Below are 24268 nucleotides of genomic sequence, written 5' to 3'. Positions count from 1 at the left end.
TTAATTATGCATGCATTAAAAGAATTAAACTAAAAACATAATCTAATTATAAAATAGATCATCCATCTAACTAATTATTAAGCAAACTTAATCGGGAACTATAAACATTTTTTCCTTTTTCTGATAAGCAATTTATCAGAAACACAATTTATTCTATTTTATTAAAGCAATTAAATCTTTTTAAAATTTAAATTTAATCCTATAAGTATTAAAAGGGAAAATTTAAATCCAAATTGCTTCATGCATTTTACTAAAAAATAATATCTTGAGTATATATATATATCATTTTATGTATTATAAAATGGGAAGTCTCGAGCAGTGAATAAATTTTAAAAAATTATTACTCCTCCTTATTTTAAAAAATACAGTAAAATGTAATTTTATAAATGCTTAATAAATTAGAGTATTTATAGTGATTGTATTTATGAAAGAGTATTAATAAGGAGATTAATTACATATAATTTTTTATACATTTATTAATATATTTTTCAATAAAGGCACAAATTCAATAAGAATACAAAAAACAAAATCAAGAGTATTTTTCTTTAATATATCAACAATATTAGTATTTTGCTAATAAACAAATAAAATAAAAAATGGAGTAATAGAATAACTCTTTTAATAATCTGGAAGATGTATCCATTATTATTTCTTTTATCTATTATTATATAATCCTTTTTTAAAATAAATAGTTAAAGAAATCTAACTTGAAAGCTCTAACTAGTATTGATTTACAGTTCAAGTAATAAAAAAATATATTTCTAAATTTTTTATTAATATTAAATCATAAAGCTTTAAAAATAATATTTTTTTTCAATAGAAATAATTATTTTAAAATAAACTTCTTCTCTTTTTTATAATGAAAAATTAAGAATAAATTAAATCTCATTCATATCCATCCATCCATTATTTATTTATTCATTAATTTAATTTTTTATTTATTTATTTATTTAATATTTACAAAATAAATAGAAATTGTATTCTTAGTAATGAATAAGTTGCAGAGCTTAACTCTTCTTTAGCATAATGTGAAAAATTAGAATCTTTGATATTAAATCTAAAGTAATAATTTAACTTTATTATCTTTAAAACCATAATTAATTATTTTTACTATAAATTTAATATGCAGTATGGAAAACATTTCAGATGATTAGATAAATTAATTATTTGCTGAATACCCCAGCATAAAGAATTTAGTTGAAACTGGTAATAATGTGAGGTAAATTTAATTTTTTTCATCTTAAATAGAGCCAAGCGATTGTTGAATAAATTATAATATTATCTTATCGCCTAATCTTTTTCTACTATTTATCAAAAACCACACCTATTTGAATCTTATTTTTAAATTTTATTGATTAAAATATAAATAAATATCTTTTTACTAATTGAAATAAATTAAAGCGTTTTATTTTATTTAAATAGCAATGATTAAATGTTTACCCAAATAAGGTTCTTGATAAATACTTTTTACAAAGACTAAGACATGATTAAAGAGCCTAGGTAAAATTTAGTTGTTGATATTTAATTAATAAATTGTTAATATGAAAGATTAAATCAAAAAGAAGTTTAAGGATATATCCTATTAGAAGAAGCTATGAGCAATCTAATTAATCTCAACAGTTTACAGCTAAACTTAGAGTATTCTATTTTAATATATTTTTATATAAGTTTATCTTTCAATATTCATTCATTAAAATTAATTTTTTATTATTTATTCCAAAGTTTTTAAATATTTTTCAATAATAAAAGTGGAAATTAAATTGGGGACTAAGGCGCTTTTTGGATTTGCACTGCTTTACAAAGATTTAAAACACTTACTAACTTAAATTTGCAGCTTTGGTAATTTTAATTTAATTATATTAACCATATTTTATTATTTGAAAAGGAAAAATAAAATAGGTGACAGAGGGATAAGCAGAATTGCAGAAGGAATTAGCAGCTGTGCTAAGCTTACAAATTTAACTTTAAACATAGCGTAAATTTCATTGACTGATTATAAATTAAAAAAATTTGTCAATATAATATTATTCCTAATTGTAAATAAAAACTTAAAAAAGAGAAAATTTAGTTTGCAAGGGAGGTGTATTTTATATTAGTACAGCTTTAATTAGCTGTAGAACGTTGACTCATCTAGATATTAACCTCTCGTAAATAATTTTTATTGTTTTGAAAGAATAAATTTATATTAATTGTAGAGAATTTAATGCATTTTTTAAACTATTTAATCCTTAAACATTTTGAATATATCATTAATTTTTATTTATATTTTATTTATTTTATGTTTTACAAGCAATAATTAAATTGGAGTAGAAGGGGCATATTCTTTAGGAACAGCATTAATTAACTGTACGTTACTTATTAATCTAAAATGTTTGCTTGGGTAATTTTAATTTTACAATTTTGAGAATCTAAAACATCAATTTTTTGGTTTGTTTTTGAAATTAGTTTCAAATAATTTTAATTAATAAATTTACTAATAATTAGTTTTATTAATTATGTTTGAGTAGGCGAAATAAAATTGGTGATGATGGAGCATAAAATATTGTAATAGGTTTAAGTACATGCACTCAAATTAAGAATTTAGATTTTGGAATGGAGTAAATAAACTTCATTTTTGTTATTTAAAAAAGCGAAAATTATTTTTTACATAAAAATTTAATTCAAAAAACTTAAAGTTAAAAATGATCTTTTACTTATTTATTTATTTAATTTAAATAATAAAAGATTAAATTAAATTAGAAATGATGGAGCTTCTGCTATTGGTACAGCACTTGGTAACTTAAAATTCCTTACTAATCTTAAATTATAGATTTGGTAATATTAATTTTATATTTATTTATTAATTAATTATTTAATGAATTATTTACTTTAAAAACTTTGAATTATTTTGTATGTTTAGATTTAAATTTTAAAACAAATTTAAATATCAATGAATTAATTTACTTTATTTGAAAAGGGGAAATAAAATTGGTGATAAAGGGGCTTAAAATATTGGATTAGGTTTGAGTTATTGCACTCAGATTACAGATTTAGATTTTAGGATAAAGTAAATTTATTTCATTTATTATTTTTGAAAAGATTATTTCAAAGTTATTTAATTAAACTTCATTAAATAGATTTAAAATTTATAAAATGTCTTTAATTTTTAATTTATCTTGATTTTCATTCATAAAAGCTCAAATTAAATTGGGGATGATGGAGCTTCTGCTATTGGCAAAGCACTTGGTAACTTCAAATTCCTTACTAATCTTATTTTTTCCATTTGGTAACATTAATTTTATATTTATTTATATATTTATAGATTTACTTTAAATTATTTTGTATGTTTAGATTTAAATTTTAAAACAAATTTCAATATCTAATAAATTGATTTATTTTGTTTAAATAGGGAAAATAATATATGCGATAAAGGAGCTTAAAATATCGCGTTAGGCTTAAGTAACTGCACTCAGCTTATAAATTTAGAATTTGGGATAAGGCAAATAAATTTATTTCATTTATTAATTTTGAAAAAATTATGTCATATTTTTTTAACTAAACTTAATTAAATTAAAATTTATAAAAAAGCCTTTAGTTTTTAATTAATATTGATTTTCATTTATAAAAGTTAAAATTAAGTAGGGGATGATGGAGCTTATACTATCGGTACAGCACTTGGTAACTGCAAATTCCTTACTAAACTTAATTTTTAGATTTGGTAACATTTATATAATATTTATTTATTTATTAACCACTTAAAAATTTTGAATTTATTTTTAATATTATGTATATTTAGATTTTAAAACAAATTTAAAAACCTAATGAATTTATTTACTTTATTTATTTGGAAAGGGCAAATAAAATCGGTGATAAAGGAGCATAAAATATTGGATTAGGTTTGAGTAATTGTACTTAGCTTACAAATTTATATTTAGGGATAAGGTAAATTTGTTTCATTTTTTGTTTTTTAAAAATTATCTCAAAGTATTTTAGTTAAACAAACTTAATAAATTTATAAAATATCTTGAATTTTTAATTAAGCTTGATTTTCATTTATAAAAGTGAAAATTAAATTGGGGATGATGGAGCTTCTGCTATTGGTAAAGCACTTGGTAACTGTAAATTCCTTACTAAGCTTAGCTTTAACATTTCGTAACATTAATTTTATTTATATTTACTTATTTATTTATTAATGACTTTAAAAACTTTGAATTATTTTTTAAATTTATTTAGATTTAAATTTAAATTTTGAAAATATTTTCTTAAAGTTTTTTAATTAAACTTTATTAAACGTTTTTATTAATTTAGATTTTTTATAAAAGCTAAAATTAAGTAGGAGATGATGGAGCTTCTGCTATAGCTACAGCACTTGGTAACTGCTAATTACTTACAAATCTTAATTTTTAGATTTGGTAACATCAATTTTATATTTATTTATTTATTTATTTATTTATTAATTAATTACTTAAAATACTTTGAATTATTTAACATATTTAGATTTAAATTTTAAAACAAATTTAAATTTCTAATCAATTGATTTAATTTATTTAAATAGGGGAAATAAGATCGGTGATAAAGGAGCATAAAATATTGGGTTGGGCTTGAGTAACTGCACTCAGCTTATAAATTTAGAATTTGAGATATGGTAAATTTATTTTATTTATTAATTTTTAAAAATATTACCTAAAAGTTTTTCAATTAAACTAAATTAAATAAAATTAAATTTATAAAAATTGATTTTTATTTATAAAAGTGAAAATTAAATTGGTGATGATGGAGCTTCTACTATCGGTGCAGCAATTGGTAACTGCAAATTCCTTACTAATCTTAATTTTTAGATTTGGTAACACCAATTTTATATTTATTTATTAAATACTTTGAATTATTTAACATATTTAGATTTCATTTTTTTAAAAATATCTAATAAATTTACTTAAATAGGAGTAATAAAATCGGTGATAAAGGAGCATAAAATATTGGATTAGGCTTGATTAACTGCACTCAACTTACAAGTTTACAATTAGGAATAAGGTAAAAAAATTTTAATTATTACTTTTGAAAAAAATTATGTAAAAGTTTTTTAATAAAACTTAATTAAATAAAATAAAAATTTATAAAAATTATTTTAACTTATAAAAGTGAAAATTATATTGGTGATAATGGAGCTTCTACTATTGGTACAGCAATTGGTAACTGCAAATTCCTTACTAATCTTAATTTTTAGATTTGGTAACATCAATTTTATATTTATTTATTTATTATTTAAAATACTTTGAATTATTTAACATATTTAGATTTAAATTTTTTTAAAAATATCTAATAAATTTACTTACTTTGCTTAAATAGGAGTAATAACATCGGTGATAAAGGAGCATAAAATATTGGATTAGGCTTGATTAACTGCACTCAACTTACAAGTTTACAATTTGGAATAAGGTAAATTTATTTAAATTTTTACTTTTGAAAAAAAATATGTAAAAGTTTTTAAATTAAACTTAATTAAATAAAATTAAAATTTATAAAAATTGATTTTCATTTATAAAAGCTATAATTAAATTGGTGATGATGGAGCTTCTACTATTGGTACAGCAATTGGTAACTGCAAATTCCTTACGAATCTTAATTTTTAGATTGGGTAACATTAATCTTATATTTATTTATTTATTTATTAATTACTTAAAATACTTTGAATTATTTAATATATATATTTAGATTTAAAATTTAAAACAAATTTAAATATCTAATGAATTTACTTACTTTATTTTAAAAGGCTAAATAAAATCGGTGATATAGGAGCATAAAATATAGGATTAGGCTTGAGTAAATGCACTTAGCTTACAAATTTAGTCTTTTAGATAAAGTAAATTTATTTTAAATTATTACTTTTGAAAAAAAATATGCAAAAGTTTTTTAATTAAACTTAATAAATTAAAATTTATAAAATGTTTTAATTTCTTGATTGTCATTGATAAAAGCTATAATTAAATTGGGGATGATGGAGCGTCTTCTATCAGTACAGCACTTAGCAACTTTAAATTCCTTACTAATCTTGACTTTTAGATTAGGTAATATTAATTTTATATTTCTTTATTTATTAATAACTTAAAAAACATTGAATTATTTAACATATTTAGATTTAAATTTTAAAATAAATTTAAATATCTAATGAATTTATTTACTTTATTTGGAAAGGGGAAATAAAATCGGTGATAAAGGAGCATAAAATATTGGATTAGGCATCAGTAACTGCACTCAACTCAAAGATTTAGTCTTTTGGATAAAGTAAATTTATTTCATTTATAACTTTTGAAAAAAAATTAAGTAAAAATTTTTATTTAAACTTAATTAAATAAAATAAAAATTTATAAAATGTGTTTAATTTTTAATTAATCTTAATTTTCATTTTTAAAAGTTCAAATTTAATTGAGGATGATGGAGCTTGTTCTATCAGTACAGCACTTAGTAACTGCAAATTCCTTACTACTCTTAATTTTTAGATTCAGTAACTTTAATTTAAAATTTATTTATTTTTTTATTGATTACTTTAAAACTATAAATTATTTTATATATTTATATTTAAATTTATTTTAAATTGATTTACTTTGTTTAAATAGGAAAAATAAAATCAGTGATAAAGGAGCATAAAATATTGGATTAGGTTTGAGTAACTGCACTCAGCTTACAAATTTATTTATTTAGATAGGGTAAATTTATTTCATTTATTACTTTTGAAAAATATTATGTTAAATTTTTTAAATGTTTATAAAAAATATCTTAATTTATAAGAGATGATGATAATTTTCTAAGATGCCGTGAAATAATCAACTGTAAAAATATAAAGTTATTGAATCTTTCTATTTAGTAATGATTTTTTTTGCTTAAAATTAATTAGAAAATTAAAAATAAAATTTTTTATTTATTTATTTATTAATGCTAAAATATAAATTTATTTATAAAAAGTTTATTGCCTCAAAAATAATAATAAGAATTCAAAAGATTAGCTTTAAAAATAAAAAGATTAGTTAACTTATATTTAATAATATGAATGTTAAACCTTTATTTATTAATAGTATGTGTTTGTTTACATAGCAATTAAGATTTAAGTATGAAATTTTTCAAATAAATGAATATATTTTTATTATTTAATTCCATTTTATGAAAAAGTAAGTCATCATATTAATTAATTAGATAATTTACTTACCATTAAAATAAATAATTCAAATGTTTAATATATCCTTAAAAAAATAAAATCTTTCTATTGTTGTACGTACAAAACTAAACCATTTATTTGCAAAATAATAACTAACATTATTAATTTACTTTTTAATCTTTTGATTTAATATATTTACTGTTTTAATATATTTTTAATGTTTTTATTTAATATATTTATTTTACTATTTGTGAGATTTAACTTCATTAATTTAAATTCCTATTTTCAATATAAATATAATTTTAACAAAACTCCAAATATAATTTTATTAGCATATTAGAATTGAATAATGAGCAATAAAATTAAAAAATTAAAAATTTAAAAACAAATTTAAACAATAATATTAAATTTACTTGATGAGTATTTAAGATGAATCATGAAAGGAATACTCCTTCATTATTTTCAAGACCTTCTTTGATTTAGCCTATTAAAAATATGATATTGGTTGGGTACATAATACCAACCTAATTTTTAAAAATAATTTTTATTTTAAAATTTTTTTCTTCAAATTTTTAGTACTAAATATGAAATAAATATTTATTTTACTATTTAAAATTTATAATAAATAAATATATCCCTGAAAAGTATTCTATTGGTAATTAACATAGCCTATTTAAATTATTTCTAGCATATAAGTTTAATTTATGTGTACTTTGAAACTTATTATATCCTTTTTTGTGTTACTTGTCATCGTTTTAAAAAAATTTTTAAACAATATTTGATTTAAGGAATAAATTTAATACTTATATTTCTCAATCTGGGCCCCTAAAAGCGCAAAGGCTCATGAAAGATTAGGTTTTGCTTACATAATATAAAATCTTACAGATAAAGCTATAGATTGCTTTAAAAAAGCTATAGAAATAGATCCAAATTTTGCAGAAGCTCATCACAACTTAGGATTTACTTACGAAAACAAAAATATGATTTATGAAGCTTATGATTGCTATAAGAGCATACTTAATATAGATCCTAATTATGTTAAGGCTTATATCAGCCTAGCTCGTAACTATTATCTAGATTATAAAACTGAAGATTCTATCAAATACCTCAAAAAAGCTATAGAAATGGATGAAAATTGTGTAGAAGCTTATGAAATACTTGGGTTTATTTACTAGAATATAAGTAAGAAGGAGGAGGCTATCAAATATTACAAAAAAGCTATTGAAATAGATCCTAATCATTTTAACACTCAGTTTAACCTAGGGTTACTATATTATTAAGAATAAAAATATGATGAGGCACTTACTTATTTTCAAAAAGTCATTGAAATTAATCCAAAAAGCCCTGATTCTTATAATAACATAGGACTTATCTACTATGATAAAGATATGATAACTGAAGCACTTGAGTATTTTAAGAAAGCACTTCATGTAGATCCTTAATATCAATAAGCCCATCATAACTCTGCGGTTATTTATGTAAAATAAAATTTAATATAAAATGCTATTGAAAGCTACAAGAAATCAATCCTAAGTTTCTTGAATCTCTGATAAATTTGGGAGATATTTGCGTTAAGTAGAATTTGTTAGACGAGGGTATTGAATGCTTCAAAAAAATAATTTAAATCGATCCTTATAGTCATTATGATTAATTTTAGTTAGCTTTAATATATCAAAAGAAATATATGAATGAAGAAGCTGTCAAGGCATATAAAAAAGTTATTAAATTAAATCCATAGCATACTAAAGCTCATATTAACTTAGCTGTAATTTACTCTGACTAAAAAATGCTTGATGAAGCTCAAAACTGCTATAAAAAAGCTACTAAATAGATCCAAATTGCTATAATGCTTATTATAGAAATGCAAAAGCTTATAAGTTAAAAGGAAATATTAATGAAGCCATTTAATGCTATAAAAAAATAATAGAAATAAACCCAAAACACATCGACTCTTATCTTTGTTTAGCAATACTGAAAACAACTTAGAAAAGTTATGATGAAGCAATAGCTTGCTATTAAAGCATATTAGCAATAGAGGAGAATAATATAAAAGCCCTAAATAATTTAGGGGACGTTTATATCTTGTAAAATATGTTTGATGAGGCCCTAGATTACTTTAAAAAAATATTATTGCTTGATTCAAGTTATTACCTCGCTTACTTCAACTTAGGAATAATATATGAATCAAAAAATATGCTAGAAGAAGCCTTGGTATATTACAAGAAAACTGAAGAGATGAACCCAAAATTAATTTCCATTTTTGTCAGACAAGGAAATGTTTATTCTTAAAAGAATATGCAATCTGAAGCTTTTGAGTGTTACAATAAAGTCAAAGATAGCGATTTGAATTCCTTATTCGAAGATGATCTTTTTATTTAAACTGATAAAATAGTTGAGTTTATTGAATGCTATGAAAAGACAATATAACTTAATCCAAAATATACTTAAGCTTTCTGTAACTTTATCGTTTTGGTTTTTTATTGGCACACAAGCCCGGTGTTGTAAATAGCTAATTCATAGTTTGGATTTATTTCTAAGGCTTTGTTAAAATTTTCAAGAGCTTAGTCATAAATTTTCTAATTATAATACATAAATCCAATACTATTAAATGTTGCAGCTTTATTGACATCAATTTCTTAAGCTTTAGAAAAGCATTCAAGAGCTTTTTCATTGATTCCATTAGCAGAATACATGCTACCCAATCCAAGATAGGACTATATGAAATCGTGATCTAAATCGATTGCTGCTAAATAGAATTGAGTAGCCTTTTCCATCTACTTGATAGCCTAATTAAGAAGTCCTAAGTAAAGCACTTGAGTGTTACTAAAAGTTCTTTAAATAAAACCAAACTATAAAAAGGCAAAAGTAAGAGTTTTTTAAATAAATTCAAAAGATGATGATGAAGATGATCATGATGATGATTTTAGTCTTTTTAAAGATTTATTGAAAAATGATAATAAGAAAGTTCTTTCAACATCAGACAGACGATTATTATTTTGAAGGCTGTGACTACTATTAATAATAGAATAATGATAAATCCATAGAATATCTTAAAAAAGCTTTAGAAATAGATCCAAATTTCTATTTAGCTTATGATAAACTTGGTTTAGTTAAAAAAGAAAAAAAAATGTTTAACGATTCTATTTTCCACTACAAAAAAGCTCTTGAGCTCAACCCAACATTTTGTTCTGCTATAGAGACTATAGAGACAGTGATGAAAATGCATTTAGATAAAAAAATGATTAAAGAAGCTAAAGAATTCTCTGAATAAGTTCCTAAAAACCTTGATGCTTATTATAAATTAGCAAAAGTTTACTTAGTTCAAAATATGTTTGATGAATCCATTGTCTACTATAGAAAAGTACTTGAGTTAGACTCTAACTACATTGACGCTTATATCTAATTAGGCAACGCTTATTCAGAAAAACTGTTATACGATTAAGCCATAGAGTGCTATTAAAAAATAATAGAAATAGACTAAAAAAAATCAGTCGCATATAATAATATAGGCCTTATATATTTAAGATAAAACATGTTAGACGAGGCACTTGAATAATTCAATAAAGCTATAGAAGCAGACCCAGAATATGAGTCATCCATTTAAAATTCAGGGCTGGTTTATGAAAAAAAAGATTAGAAAGATAAAGCTCTTGAGTGCAATAATAGAGCTCTTGAAATCAATCCTGCTCATAAGAATACATTAAGCAGAATAAATGGACTGAAAAATAAAAATGGAAAATAAGCTTAAGAAACTCACAAAGAAGAGTAGTAGGAGAAAAATCTTTAAACTGCAAAAGATTACTATGAAGAAGGAAATAAATATTACACTGAATTGAATGATGATGAATCAATTAAGTGTTTAAAAAAGGTTATTGAATTAGATCCAAACTACTCTAATGCTTACGACAAACTAGGTTTTATATTGAAGGCAAATAGAAAGTATGAAGAAGCTAATTACAAAAAGCTATAGAAATAAATCCTAAGTGCTTTGCTGCTATGGAAGAAGTGATGAATTATTATTTGGATAGAAAAATGATAAAAGAAGCTAAAGAGTTCTACGAATATGTGCCTAAATGCATTGAAACTCATTATCATTTGGATTTGGGTAGGATTTACTAAGACTAGAATATGCTTGATGAAGCTATAGGAAGCTACTAAAAAGCAATTGAATTAGACTCAAAGTATAATAATGCTTACATTCAATTAGGTAACGCTTATCTAAGATAAAACTATGTTTGACCTAGCACTTGAAACATATAAGAAAATACTAGAAGTCAATCCTGAAAAGCAAGTGGCCTATAATAATATAGGGTTAGTTTATTTCGATTAAAATATGAATGATGAAGCTCTTGAATAATTTAACAAAGCTTTATAAATTAATCCGAATATGAATAATCACTTTAGAACTCTGAACTTGCTTACGAAAGAAAAAATTAAACAGACAAAGCTCTTGATTGTTACAATAAAGTTCTTGAAATCAACCCTACTGAATCTAGATCCCTTTCAAGAAAAAGGGCTCTATAAAAAAAGACTTCAAATACTAAATGAATAAATTGTTAAAAATATAAAATATATCTAAATGCCTTTCTAAAATTTAGTGAAATAGCACAACTATTTTTTTTTTTTTAATTTACATTTCTTAATTGAATTACTCCATTTTATATCAGGAAACAGACCTTGTTAATAAGAAAAAACCTTAAATCTATTTAATAATTGATTCTAGAAGCCAAATGCAAATTTGAAAAGGGAGAGATTTTACAATATGAGAAAGAACTCCCTTCATACTCTACCTATTTATTAAAGGAATTATTGACCCATTAATCCATGATAACAAACTAATCCTGCAACCCTATTACCAACTTCTTTGCTTTATTAATGAAATAAACGAATTCATTAAATGTATTAATAAACAAACATCCTAACTATAGTTTGAAGTATTTTTTGAGTATTCTTTTCTAAGAAGATAAATATAATAAATATCAAAGATATTTTATAATTTATAAAAGTTAGTTGTAAATATAAAATAATGATCAATTATAATTTAAAATGAGCATAAAAATATATATAATTTATTTATCAACATAAATTAGTATCATTTATTTATTAACTGATTATGCAATTAATTTTATCCATTTATTGATTGTTTATCATTCATTTTAGAAGAAAAATTAGTTTAATTATAGTTTGATAATAAATAAATAATTACTTACAATAATTATAGAGAAAAAAGAATACAATTCTTTTTCAATATTTTTTCTTATGAGATAAGATGAAGGTTTTTTGAAAGAAAAATGAATAAATAAAATTGATTAAATTGATGAATTTTATTAATTTGCGAGATTCTGATTAATTAAAATAAGATACACCTATAAATGAAAGAAACAAAGAAAGAATCAATTTCAAATTATCTTTTGCAAATTTTAAAAAAGTATTGATCATAGCACATTTATATCTATTTATTTTTGAATTGTAGCTTTTTAAGTAAAGCTCTAAATGATAAATATTTTATCTAATTTATTATTTTTTATTAAAAATAATTTCCTATAAATTTAGACTATTCTAACTTTAATCGAATATATTTTTTTATTTGCCTTAAAATAAATAAATTTGTTTACATTAAAATTGAAAATCGCTTATAAATGTAAGCGCTAAAAAATAAATACAATTTTTTTTAATTATTTTATTAATTTCAATTCAATCATTTTTCTACATTAAAAAATAAATTTTTTTCTGATAAATTAGTTTGTCTTTTGTCTATTTTAAAAAATAATTAATTTTCTGATAAATTCATTTGTTAATTAAAAAACTATTTTTAGTACTTTATGATTGATTCATTTCTGCTTCTAAATTGCTCTGTTAGGTATCAATAGAGTTTGGAAAAATCATCTATTCGCTTATAGAGTTAAAAATTGCAGCCATATTTAAATAAAGCTGACGACTAATTTTCCATGCAAATTCTACCTCTTGAGAATTGACATTGCAATATGATATATGTTAAAATAAATTTTAAGCAAGGTCATCTTATTAGGGGAAGACTTTTACTTTGTAAGTTTCTTGTTATTAAGAGAAAAACTCTAGCTCTCTTATTAGCCTTTTCATGCAATAATTGCAATGACTTATTTAATTCTATTGTGTTTTGATTAATATTAATGATGATTATTTTTGCAATTAATTGCGCTAAGAAAGAAGGAAAATCATTTTTTAATACTGTTTAATAATTTCTGAGGCATCGCCAGCTTATTTACTAATTTATAAATAGTGAGTTACTTAGATTCCTTCAGCGTTAAAAAATTTTTCAAGAAGAAAATTTAAATTGATTTAGAAATTTTGTAAAGATAAATTATTGCTAATAGGCTAATTAATCTCTTGCTTTTATTAAAGAATTTTATTTATATATCTACCTATATATTTATTTGTTTATATTCGATTGAGAGCAATCTGAAAATAGACGAAATAAATGTTACAAAAATTTCTTTTGAATATATATAATAATAAATAATTAACAAAATAAAATATTTCTTTCTAAGTTAAAAATAAAAAAACGATTATAAAAACAAAAAAAACAAACAAACAAAATTAGTTAAAATTTTTTTAGATTAAAATTATTTAAATAATAGATTAAATTTTAAGGATATTTTTTTCGTTTGATAAATTAATCAGCTATTACATAAAATCCATCAAAGAAAATTCTAGATACTCTTCTGGAGAATTTTATGAGCTTAAATTTCTTAGCTTGTTTAAGAAAATAAAAAAGCTATTATTGAATTTTAAAAAATTGAAGATTGTTTAATAAATTAATAGAGTAATATAGCATATAATAATCATATTTTATCATTTTTAGAATTCATAAATTTATATTTATTTATTTATCTATTAAAAAACTAAACCACTTTACCTATATTTTTATTAATAAATATATTCGTCTATTATTGAGAAAGAAATAATTTGATCAATGTCTCCTAGGCAAAAGGATACTTTTATAGATATAAGCTAGTCGTTCGAAATAGGAGCTCAACTTATTGAATTTATTTTAAATTTTTGATTAGAAAAATAATTTAGGAAAAATTTAGATAAACAACTCAAATTGTTATTTTAGATCATATCTTTTAATAATGGTTTTTAAATCTGGAATTCTATTTTCAAAATTTTGTCTTATTAATTCATGTTTGTCTTAATATTTTTATCTTAGGAAATTAATAAACATTCTAGTTATGTTTTTTTTGTAATTATTTCTAAGCCCTTTATCTTCCATTGTATATTTTTTTGTATTTAATGTTTTTGTTTTTCGTTCAAAGGTTTGAGAGCTAAATACTGATTATCTTTTTTTAATTTTGATTATCTTCTTTTTTGAATTAATTATTTGATTAAATATTTTGTTTGAGGTCTAAAAATTAATTTTTTAATTAATTTTCTTTGTTTTTCTTAATTAAAAATATTTTATCCATTAAAGGGATTATTATAGAAAAATAAAAACTATTGCAACTACCTAATTAATGAATATTTTAAAAATACAAAAGAATCTAACTATAATATAAAAAAACTAATTAAAAGAGAATTACTGAGGCTAATTAAAAGAGGAATAATAATTCATTACAAAATATTCCAATTTTGCTTTACGATTTACTAGATGAATATTGCCTTTATATTACATATATATAGTAAATTGCTATTCAAAAATTAGTAGTTTGTAAATGACTTAATAAATGAATGGTATTTAATTACATACATTTGTTTTTAATTAACTATTTAGCTTAATTCAGCTAACAAGCTAGTTAAAAAAAAATGTATGTAATTAAATGCCACTCACTTATCTATCTATTCGTTTTCATACGATGAAATTTTTGAATGGAATTATATGTTAAATGTTATGAGTAATGTATGAATGAATGGTTGTTTTTGCGCTCATTTATTTTGTATTTCTTTCGCTAAATGAATTTTTAAATAAGTAATAGAACAAAAAAAACAAAAATAGAAAGCAATTAAGTAAGTAAGTAAACTAGCTAGCTAGCTTTAAGTTAGCATAGATGAAAAAGGATAAATTTTTTTTTAATTTTGAATAAAATGCTTTCACTGATTCTTAGATTCAAAACTCAATCATCTACCTTTACTCAATAATATCCTATTCTAAGTCATCTCATTTGTTTTCTTCCTCTTTCAAAAAAAAATGTTTATTAGTCTAAATTAAATATAAATATAAACAAGTCTAGATTTTTTATTTCGTAGAATAACTGAAGATTTACAATAAAAAAAGCAAGCAAATGGTAAACAATATAAATATTTTTTTGATACAATTAATTTTATAATGGAATTATACAGTTTTTTAAAATCAAAATGGACGCTCCTATTTACAAAATAGGATTAAACACACAAAGAAATTCCTAACTCATAGCCCAAGCTGTCTAAAAAAGGTAAATTTTTATGTTAAATTTTTTATATTTTAAATTAATATGAAAAAAATGAAAGTGGTGGAAGTTCTGTTATGTGAGAGATAATGAATGCGATTTATAGTTGCTATGGATGGACATACGACTGAGAAAAAAAACTAAAACATCTCCAAAATTATGAAATCGGTTCAAGAAGTGTGCAACTAAAATATCGTCATTGCCAGAAATAAATAATCTTAATATAAGTAATCATAAAATAATATCATTATTATGGAAATGAAAAAATGTCTGATTGTAAGCTAGCTTTAGAAATTCATAAGTAATAGAGATGCTTATTACATTTAACAGTATTTAATAGAAAATGAAGTAAAACCACATATTATATAAACCTATTTAACATCATTTTTAATTATAAATGATCCTTTGAGGGTCCTTTGAGTATACTTTCCTATCAAAACAGATTAGAAGGGATGCTTTATTTGCTAATTATACAAAAATTAATAATCAATAAAAATCAAATTATTTATTAAATTATCAATTAACTTAACTTTCTTTAAGAAATAGTCCATTTCAAAAAAAGCAAACATTTACTCATAAATTAAGTCATTTTAAGATAAAATATATTTTTAAATTAACATATTTCAAGTTTGTTTTAAATTTGTTAAAAAAAAGAAAGAGTAAAATTTAATTCATTATATAAATTGTATAATTTAATTTTCATTTATAACTACATAAAAATAATATATATACTGTCTCCCAGTGACTCTTAACTCGAGCCAAACTCGAGCTTAATGCAACTTTGAAGGACTGATTATTAATTAATTTAAATATGAATTTAATTCATGGATAAGCTATAAACTAGATTAATATAATATATAAAAATTTATTAAATTTAGGCATTTTTAAAAATTATTTATGGTTTCTTCTTTGATGTAAATGAACCAAAAATAAATGGTTTATCATTCAATTTAGAACATAAATTAGTTAAATTTTATTTTTGATAATAAATAATTCGAATACGTGCTCGAATGAAGAAATAATAAAAATTTTTTTCAATATTTTTTATACTATTGTGAGAAGATTTTTTGATTGAAAAATACTTAAAATAAAACTCTTTTATTTTTAATTGATTAAAAATAAAACTCTTTTATTTTGAATTGATTAAAATGCTTTTGAAAGTGAATATTTTGAAAAAAATAAATTACATCACTAATTTAAAAAATAAAAGTTGTATTTAAATAATTTATTAATTTGAATTTTTTAGTGAACAAAATAAATGATGAATCATTTGAATGATTTTGTTTACTAAATAAAAAAAATTCTAGAAATTTATTATTTATTTTTTAAAATTTATTTGAGGTTAAAAAATAAGAAATTTCTTTTCTTTCTTTTTCTTTTTATGATGTAATAAAGGTAAAAAAGAAACAATTGAAATTAATTATTTTTTATCTATCTATTTTAAAAAACATTTAAGTAGTGATGCTCTTTTTAGGATGACAGTTTATTATTTTATATCCAGCTTGTTAAGTAGGCCTTCATTTTGACACAAAATTTACTTGTTAGACTAAGATTTCCTCCTTTAATAGTTCCAACCAATTATTAGAGTTATTTTTGACATACTAAACAACTTCTAATTGGTTTGATTGTATTCATTATTTATTTCTGCTTCTCTTTTCCTCTCTAAGGTATCAATAAGGATTGAATGAAACATCTATTCACTTATAGAGTTAAAAATTATTAACATAGTTAAAGTTGATGACCAATTTTCTTAAAGAATGACAATTCAAATTCTACCATATAATGTGCGTAATAAATTATTAAAAAGGTAAAATTAATGAAAGCTAGTATAGAGTATGTAAACAACTTAAAGGTAGTTAGACTTTTTGAGCCTATAATTAATACCTTCCAATTAGTAATATCGCTCTCTTATTTAGCTTTTCATGCAACCACTGCTATGGTTTATTTAATTTTATTGTGTTTTTATTGATATTGGTGATTACTATTTTTGCTATTACTCGTTCTAAGAAGGTTGAGAAATCACTCTTTAATACTTCTTAATTATGTCTGACGTATCTCCATCTTATTTAGGGATTTATAATTTAAGAGTTAGTTATATTAATTCAGTATCATAGGGTTTGTTTATTTGATTTTGAAGTTTTACTATTTGGCAAAACATTCAACTTAACAAAGAGTTTGATTTATATATATATATATATCTATATATAGTGCTTAAGAGCAAAATGAAAGTAGGGCATAAAATGAGGAAATTCTCTTTTGAATTATTTGATTTATTAAATAAAAAATAAAATCATCCTAATAATGAAATTCTCTTATATTTTCGTACTCCCGGTAAACTAAAAAATTTTATTATATAATACACAATCACAAGAAACAAACTGAAACAAACATAATCACCTCATTATTTTTAGTCTATGTACTCTAATTCTCAAAATCGTCCCTTAAATTTTTTCCTTCCAAGTCACAACCGCATTAATATCTCTTAAATTCTTTCCTTCCAAGTCACAGCCGCGTTAATATCTCTTAAATTTTTTCCTTCCATGTCGCAGCCGCATTAATAAAGTAGATTAAATGTTATATAGATAAAAACGTATCATCACTAACCAGTCTAATCCAAAATAAGTGGTATGTTCCAGAATTACTCAAAAACATTTATTTTTATAAGAATCTACACTTTAAATTCAAACTGAGGTTCTTTCGCAGAGATTAAATTTGAAAAAAATGTTAATAAATTCTATTAAAGAAGTTCTATTTCTTGTTATAAAGCTTCTTCAATAATTTTTGAGTATCCAACTATTTATTACCTGAACATGTTTCTCATATTATTGAAGCAACCTAATGATTATTAAATTCAATTTGAGAACAAATGAAATGCAATATGTCCACTAACTAAACATTTTTAATAAATCAAACATTCTAAAATAAAAATGAATTTACTTAAGATCAATGACATAACCCTACACAATTAATCTCTTTCTCCATTTTCTAAATCACCTCTTTCATCTTCTCCTCTTCCAAAAATTTTTTTATCAATCTAAAATTATTGCTAATTAAATTAAAATAAAGTGTAGTCTTTTGTTGAACCAAAACACAGACAAGAAGATTTAGAATAAAAAAAAGCAAGCAAATGGATAACATTATAAAGATTTTTTCTATAAAATTAACATTTAGAATGGAATTATACAGTCGTTTAAAGTCAAAATGCCACTTCTATTTACAAAATAGAATTAAATACAGAAAGCTATTCTCAACTTATAACCTAAGTTGTCTAAAACAAGTAACTTTTAATGTTAAATTTTTATCCATCTAAATTAATATGAAAAAAATGATGGCGGTGAAAATTCTTTTGATAGGAAAGATAATTAATGCGATTTCTAGTTGCTATCGACTGACAAGTGAGAAAGACTACTACTTCTTCAAAAATGTGAAATCTGTTAAAGAAATAACGAAAATATCGTCATTCCCAGAAATATAATCTTCAAATAAGGAATCATAAAACAATATAATTATTATTATTATTATTATTATAAAAATGAAGAAAAGCCAGTTGATTCCAAAGATAAGATAGAGATGCTTAACGCATTAAACAACATTTAATAGAAAATGAATTAAAAACTACATCTTATATAAACCTATTTAATATTATTTTTAATTAGTTAATGCTTAGTGATCGTTTGAGGATCCTTTGAACCTACTTTCCTACCAAAACAGCTTAGCTGTCATTCAAAAATTTATAAAACCCTAATAATCTAATTTTTTATTAAATTATTAATTAATTAATTAACAATAAGAAAGAGTTCATTTCTAAAAAGCAAATATTAGCATAAAAATTTAATTATTTACTTTGATATAAAATAAAATATTTTTTTTTTTACTTAATGAATTGATATATATTTTTACAAAAATGATGTATTTATTTATATTTAATACTAAAAATAGAATTTAATCTTTTATATTAAATTTTTCTATTGCAAAATATATATATGACTTCTATGAAAAAACTTTTTACATTATGCCTAAATCCTTCCTTCATCATTACCAAAAAGCGAAAAGGAAAAATATAAAAAAGGAATTAAAAATTTTCTCAAATTAGTGCAAGAAATTCTGATTCATTTCATTATAATCTATCTTCTTATTATAAAATAACAAAAGGCCATAATTAATTCATGGAGGTATAAAAAAAATATTTTTTTTTATACACTTTTTAATGTATGTTTGTTTTAAAATTTTTTTATGTTCAAAATTTGAGAAAAGCCATAAAATGTTATCAACAATTTCTTTAATTTAATAAAAACAGACTGATAAAAACAATTAAAAAATAGGAGGAGTAAAATAGCTTAAAAGCATAAAAGTTACATGAAATACCATCCACCATCTGTACCAACACGGCTGGTGATATTTTTAATTTCAGGATTAGCAATATATGCTTCGATATAAGAAAGCAAATTAATCCTATGCACAGACTCTCTCTCTATCACTTCACTAACCAAATCCTTTCATTGAAGAAATAAATTAATACTTTAAATTTATTGATTATTCAATTTTTTATATGATTAAATAAATATTTTAATCTATTTTAGATAGATTATGAATTTAAAAAGAAATTTATGCTAATTAATATAAAAATGTTTAATCTTTTTATTAGAGATTTATTTAATTAAGTATAAAAGTGCTTTTTTGGTGCATGTAACCTAATTTCAAAAATAATATATGCTTGAAAAAATACTAATAGGATATAAGAATAGTTAAAGACATTAAATTTTATAATATTTTATTTATTGTTTAATATAATAAAATATTTCCTCATTTATTAATGGACTAAAACAAAAAATATATTCAATAAAAACTATTTTTTTAGTATTTAATAGCTATAATTTTTTAAGCACATGACTGCTTACCCATCTAATTCTTACTATATTTTAAGTATAAGTTTTAAAAAGAAATATTAAAATTCAACAATGAATATTACATTAACTTTTTATGATATTTCTCCCTAATTGCAAATTAATAAATTTATATTTGAAATTAATTTTTTACAATACTTATAATTAATTAAATTTCTATTTATTTGTATTCGATATTTTTGAGAAAAAAAATATAATAAATAAATGATATTATAAAAAAAATCTTTTAACAGTTTAGAGGAAGTAAATAAATATTTATTTTTTTATTATATTTTTGAAATTTATTTTTATCAATAAAAAAGTTTTTAAACTCTTCAGATTAATCTTATTAGATTCTCCATATTGATCTTAAGTATGTTTAATTTATTAACATTAATTTTATTCATGTTTTTTTATATTTAATTTTCAAGCTATTTATAATATTATTTTTCTAATAGAAATCTTCATCTATATTCATTCATTATTTATACGAACACTCTTTCAATATTTTAACTTAATTTTCTTTCAACTTTATTTAGATTATTAATTATTTATTTTTTTATAATTTGATATTTTTTCTTGATTTTTTACTTCTAGCTAAGCTAAATAACTCTTTATTTTTTCTTAAATATTTAAAAGAGGAAATGAAATTGGTGATGAAGGTTTATCATGTTTATCTCTTGGTTTAGGAAAGTGCACTACTCTCTCAGATTTGATACTTGAACTTTGGTAAAAAAAACAGTTTATTTGTTTTGGATTAAAATATTTTTTATGTAAAAATGAATTAACTCTTTTAAATTATCTATTAGATTTTTATTTTATTCATTTGGATTTTTTAAATATTTTTATTAAATTAACTCACTTTTTCATTTTCAAATTTTACTTTTATAATTAATTACTTGATTAATTCTTTCTTTTTTTAATATTTTTCTTCATTTTTTCCTTCTTTATAGCTAATTAACTTTTTTTTCTCTTCAATATTTAAAAAGTGGCAATAAAATTGGTGCAATTGGTGTATCAGGGTTAGGTGTTGATTTAGGAAAGTGCACTAGTCTCTCTAATTTGACACTTGATTTTCTGTAAAAACAGTTTATTTGTTTTTGATTGTTATTTTTTGAATATAAAAATGAATTTAAATCAATATTACTAATCTTTTAATTTATTTATTAGTTTTTATTAGACTTATTTTTATTTTTTAATTCTGTTTGTGTTTTTTTCTTTATTTCTTTGTTAATTAAACCCATTTTTCATCATTTGCATTTCAAATTTTTTCTTCAATATAAAATAAGTTGGAATAAAATTGGTGATAAAGGTTCATCAGAATTAGGATCTGGTTTAGGAAAGTGCACTAATCTCTCAAATTTGACCCTCAATTTTTAGTAAAAACAGTTAATATACTTTAAATAGTGACTTTTTTGATATAAAAATGATTTTAAAATAATCTTACTATCTCTTTTAATTATTTATTTATCAACTATTTTTTGATTTATTTTTCCTTTTTTATTTATTTTGTATGATTTTTTTATTTCTTTTTACACATTTTTTCATTTTCAATATTTGCTTTTATTATTAATTAATTTCTTATTATTTCATATTTTTCTTTTTTTACTCTCTAATAAACTAAAAAATTATTTATTTTTTTTTTCAATCTTCATAAAAGAGGCAATGATATTGGTGATGAAGGTGCTTTAGGCATAGGTTTTGGTTTAGGAAAGTGCACTAATCTCTCAAATTTGACACTTAGTCTTCCGTAATAATACTTTATTTGTTTTGGATTGTGATCAAGCTTTTATTATTAATTAGCTCAAGTCTTATTCATTTTTTCGTTGTTACTAACTAATCAGCTCTTTCTTCTATATTTAAAAGTGATAATGAAATTGGCTCAACTGGTGCATCAGGCTTAGCTTCTCATTTAGGAAATTGTATTAATCTCTAAAATTTGATACTTAATCTTGGGTAAAATAGTTAATTTGTTTGGGATTGTGTTATTTTCTAATATAAAAATGAATTAAAAACAATATAATTCTTTTAATTTAGTTATTCTGATTTTAAATTTATTTTTCTTATTTTTATTCTGCTTGTGTGTTTTTTTTCTTCTTTATTTTTTAATTTAACTCATTTTTTATTTTTCAACTTCTACTTTTATTATTTATTAATTCATTTTTATCATTTTCATATTTTTCTTCATTTTTTCCTTCTAATAATCTAATTAAGTGTATATTTTTTTTTCAATATTTAAAAAGTTGCAATAAAATTGGTGATTAAGGTTCGTCAGGGTTAGGTTTTGATTTAGGAAAGTGTACCAGCCTCTCAAATTTGGTAATTGATCTTCTGTAAAAACAGTTTATTTGTTTTTGATTGTGATATTTTTGATATAAAAAATTAATTTAAAACATTATCATTAACTATTTTAATTTTTCTATTAGCTTTTTATTTGATTTATTTTTTCTGTATATTTTGTTTGTGTTTTTTTCTCTATCTTTCTTTTTTAATTTAACTCATTTTTCCTTCTAATTAACTAATCATCTATATATTTTTTCTTCGATATTTAAAAAGTGACAATCAAATTGGCTCAATTGGTGCATCATAATTAGGTAATAATTTGGGAAATTGCACTAATCTCTCAAATTTGACACTTAATCTTAGGTAAAAATAGTTTATTTATATCTGATTGTGATATTTTTACTATAAAAATGAATTTAAAACAATATAGTAAACTCTATAAATTAATGTATTAGCTTTGTAATTGATATAACTTTCATTTTTTTCACTTAAATGTTTTTTATTTGATAATTTAACCTATTTTTTCATTTTCAACTTTTGATTTTAATATTAATGAATTATTTCTTATAATTTCATTTTTTTCCTTCTAACTAACTAATTAAGATAATATTTTTTCTTAATAATTAAAAAGTGCAAATGTAATTGACGATGAAGGTGCATCAGGCTTAAGTTTTGGCTTAGGAAAGTGTGGAAATCTCTCAAATTTGACACTTGAATTTTGGTAAAAGCAGTTTATTTGCTTAGGATTGTTATATTTTATAAAATAAATTATATTTAAAACAATATAACTAACTCTGATAATTTTTTATTAGATATTATTTATTTTTTTTTTTTTTTAATTATTAATTTAACTCATTTTTTATTTTGGACTTTTGATTTTATTATTAAATAATTAACTTCTTTTTATTTCATATTTTTCTTCATTTTTTCCTTCTATAGATAACTGATTATCTCTATATCTTTTCTTTAATATTTAAAAGTTGCAATAAAATCGGTGATGAAGGTGCTTCAAATATAGTTTCAGGTTTAGAAAAATGCACTAATCTCTTAAATTTGAATATTGGTCTTAGGTAATAACGCTTATTTTTTTTGGGTAGAAATATTTTTTATTATAAAAATGATTTTAAAACATTTTAAATCTTTTAATTTAAATATCTTTTTTTATTTGATTAATTTTTCTTTTTTTATTCAGCTCAACTTTGTTTTATTTATTGATTAAAAATTTAATATTTTATTTTAAAATTTTATTCTATTTAACTTTTTTTAGTAATATTCACTAATTTACATTAAAAGTTATAACGAAATCAACAATCAATCATAAGTAAAAAGCATGTATCTTAAATTTAAAAGATTAGTTGTTTTTAGAATAAAATTCTGATGGAGATAAACAAGCTGTGAAAAAGAAAGAATAAACATAAAAATATTTGAATATTAATCTAATTAGTTTTATTTTATTATATTTTGTAATTAAATAATTTAACCTAAAATATCATATTTTATATTTTGTTAAGTTAATAAATAATATATTAAATTAAAGTATAACTATTCTAGGATAATTATTTCTTGAGTAA

The 24268-nt window shown here is 21.1% G+C and overlaps 9 protein-coding genes across 9 annotated transcripts; 7 read left to right on the top strand and 2 right to left on the bottom strand. All coding sequences in view use genetic code 6, as the record gives it.

Moving 5' to 3' along the window:
* Window positions 1-596: 596 nt before the first annotated feature.
* On the top strand, window positions 597-7024 carry TTHERM_000635769 (translation initiation factor eIF-5A family protein; the record flags this gene model as incomplete). Its single annotated transcript, XM_012796121.1, has 31 exons — window positions 597-635; window positions 693-742; window positions 973-1062; window positions 1130-1219; window positions 1423-1500; window positions 1549-1638; window positions 1750-1839; window positions 1886-1975; window positions 2058-2147; window positions 2291-2380; window positions 2508-2597; window positions 2725-2814; window positions 2957-3046; window positions 3176-3265; window positions 3389-3478; window positions 3608-3697; window positions 3832-3921; window positions 4042-4131; window positions 4302-4391; window positions 4535-4624; window positions 4733-4822; window positions 4921-5010; window positions 5119-5208; window positions 5326-5415; window positions 5525-5614; window positions 5750-5839; window positions 5955-6044; window positions 6172-6261; window positions 6392-6481; window positions 6594-6683; window positions 6940-7024. 31 exons carry the CDS (start codon window positions 597-599, stop codon window positions 7022-7024), a joined length of 2682 nt encoding a protein of 893 aa, XP_012651575.1.
* A 1085-nt stretch (window positions 7025-8109) lies between these two features.
* TTHERM_00635760 (SLEI family protein) lies at window positions 8110-9859 on the top strand (the record flags this gene model as incomplete). Its single annotated transcript, XM_001010116.2, has 3 exons — window positions 8110-8607; window positions 8643-9006; window positions 9057-9859. The coding sequence occupies 3 exons, from the start codon at window positions 8110-8112 to the stop codon at window positions 9857-9859; spliced, it is 1665 nt and encodes a 554-aa protein (XP_001010116.2).
* A 220-nt stretch (window positions 9860-10079) lies between these two features.
* On the top strand, window positions 10080-11138 carry TTHERM_000635759 (SLEI family protein; the record flags this gene model as incomplete). Its single annotated transcript, XM_012796120.1, has 1 exon — window positions 10080-11138. One exon carries the CDS (start codon window positions 10080-10082, stop codon window positions 11136-11138), a length of 1059 nt encoding a protein of 352 aa, XP_012651574.1.
* Window positions 11139-11192: 54 nt separating this feature from the next.
* TTHERM_000635758 (SLEI family protein) lies at window positions 11193-11942 on the top strand (the record flags this gene model as incomplete). Its single annotated transcript, XM_012796119.1, has 2 exons — window positions 11193-11684; window positions 11853-11942. The coding sequence occupies 2 exons, from the start codon at window positions 11193-11195 to the stop codon at window positions 11940-11942; spliced, it is 582 nt and encodes a 193-aa protein (XP_012651573.1).
* A 974-nt stretch (window positions 11943-12916) lies between these two features.
* Window positions 12917-13954, bottom strand: TTHERM_00635750 (transmembrane protein, putative; the record flags this gene model as incomplete). The annotated part of the gene is made up of 1 exon (XM_001010115.2): window positions 12917-13954. One exon carries the CDS (start codon window positions 13952-13954, stop codon window positions 12917-12919), a length of 1038 nt encoding a protein of 345 aa, XP_001010115.2.
* Window positions 13955-15293: 1339 nt separating this feature from the next.
* On the top strand, window positions 15294-15694 carry TTHERM_000635749 (hypothetical protein; the record flags this gene model as incomplete). Its single annotated transcript, XM_012796118.1, has 3 exons — window positions 15294-15390; window positions 15446-15537; window positions 15593-15694. 3 exons carry the CDS (start codon window positions 15294-15296, stop codon window positions 15692-15694), a joined length of 291 nt encoding a protein of 96 aa, XP_012651572.1.
* A 289-nt stretch (window positions 15695-15983) lies between these two features.
* On the top strand, window positions 15984-16316 carry TTHERM_000635748 (hypothetical protein; the record flags this gene model as incomplete). Its single annotated transcript, XM_012796117.1, has 1 exon — window positions 15984-16316. The coding sequence occupies one exon, from the start codon at window positions 15984-15986 to the stop codon at window positions 16314-16316; it is 333 nt and encodes a 110-aa protein (XP_012651571.1).
* Window positions 16317-18474: 2158 nt separating this feature from the next.
* Window positions 18475-19254, bottom strand: TTHERM_000635747 (transmembrane protein, putative; the record flags this gene model as incomplete). The annotated part of the gene is made up of 1 exon (XM_012796116.1): window positions 18475-19254. One exon carries the CDS (start codon window positions 19252-19254, stop codon window positions 18475-18477), a length of 780 nt encoding a protein of 259 aa, XP_012651570.1.
* Window positions 19255-20639: 1385 nt separating this feature from the next.
* On the top strand, window positions 20640-24075 carry TTHERM_00635720 (cyclic nucleotide-binding domain protein; the record flags this gene model as incomplete). Its single annotated transcript, XM_001010112.2, has 12 exons — window positions 20640-20678; window positions 20738-20787; window positions 21054-21143; window positions 21404-21493; window positions 21704-21793; window positions 22075-22164; window positions 22281-22370; window positions 22658-22747; window positions 22971-23060; window positions 23329-23418; window positions 23678-23767; window positions 23991-24075. 12 exons carry the CDS (start codon window positions 20640-20642, stop codon window positions 24073-24075), a joined length of 984 nt encoding a protein of 327 aa, XP_001010112.2.
* Between the last annotated feature and the right edge of the window lie 193 nt (window positions 24076-24268).

The sequence above is a fragment of the Tetrahymena thermophila genome (genome assembly GCF_000189635.1).
Source record: "Tetrahymena thermophila SB210 genomic scaffold scf_8254764, whole genome shotgun sequence".
NCBI classification, from domain to species: domain Eukaryota; phylum Ciliophora; class Oligohymenophorea; order Hymenostomatida; family Tetrahymenidae; genus Tetrahymena; species Tetrahymena thermophila.
The sequence above is the reverse complement of the archived record's forward strand: the minus strand, read 5'-3'. Positions and strand labels throughout refer to the sequence as shown.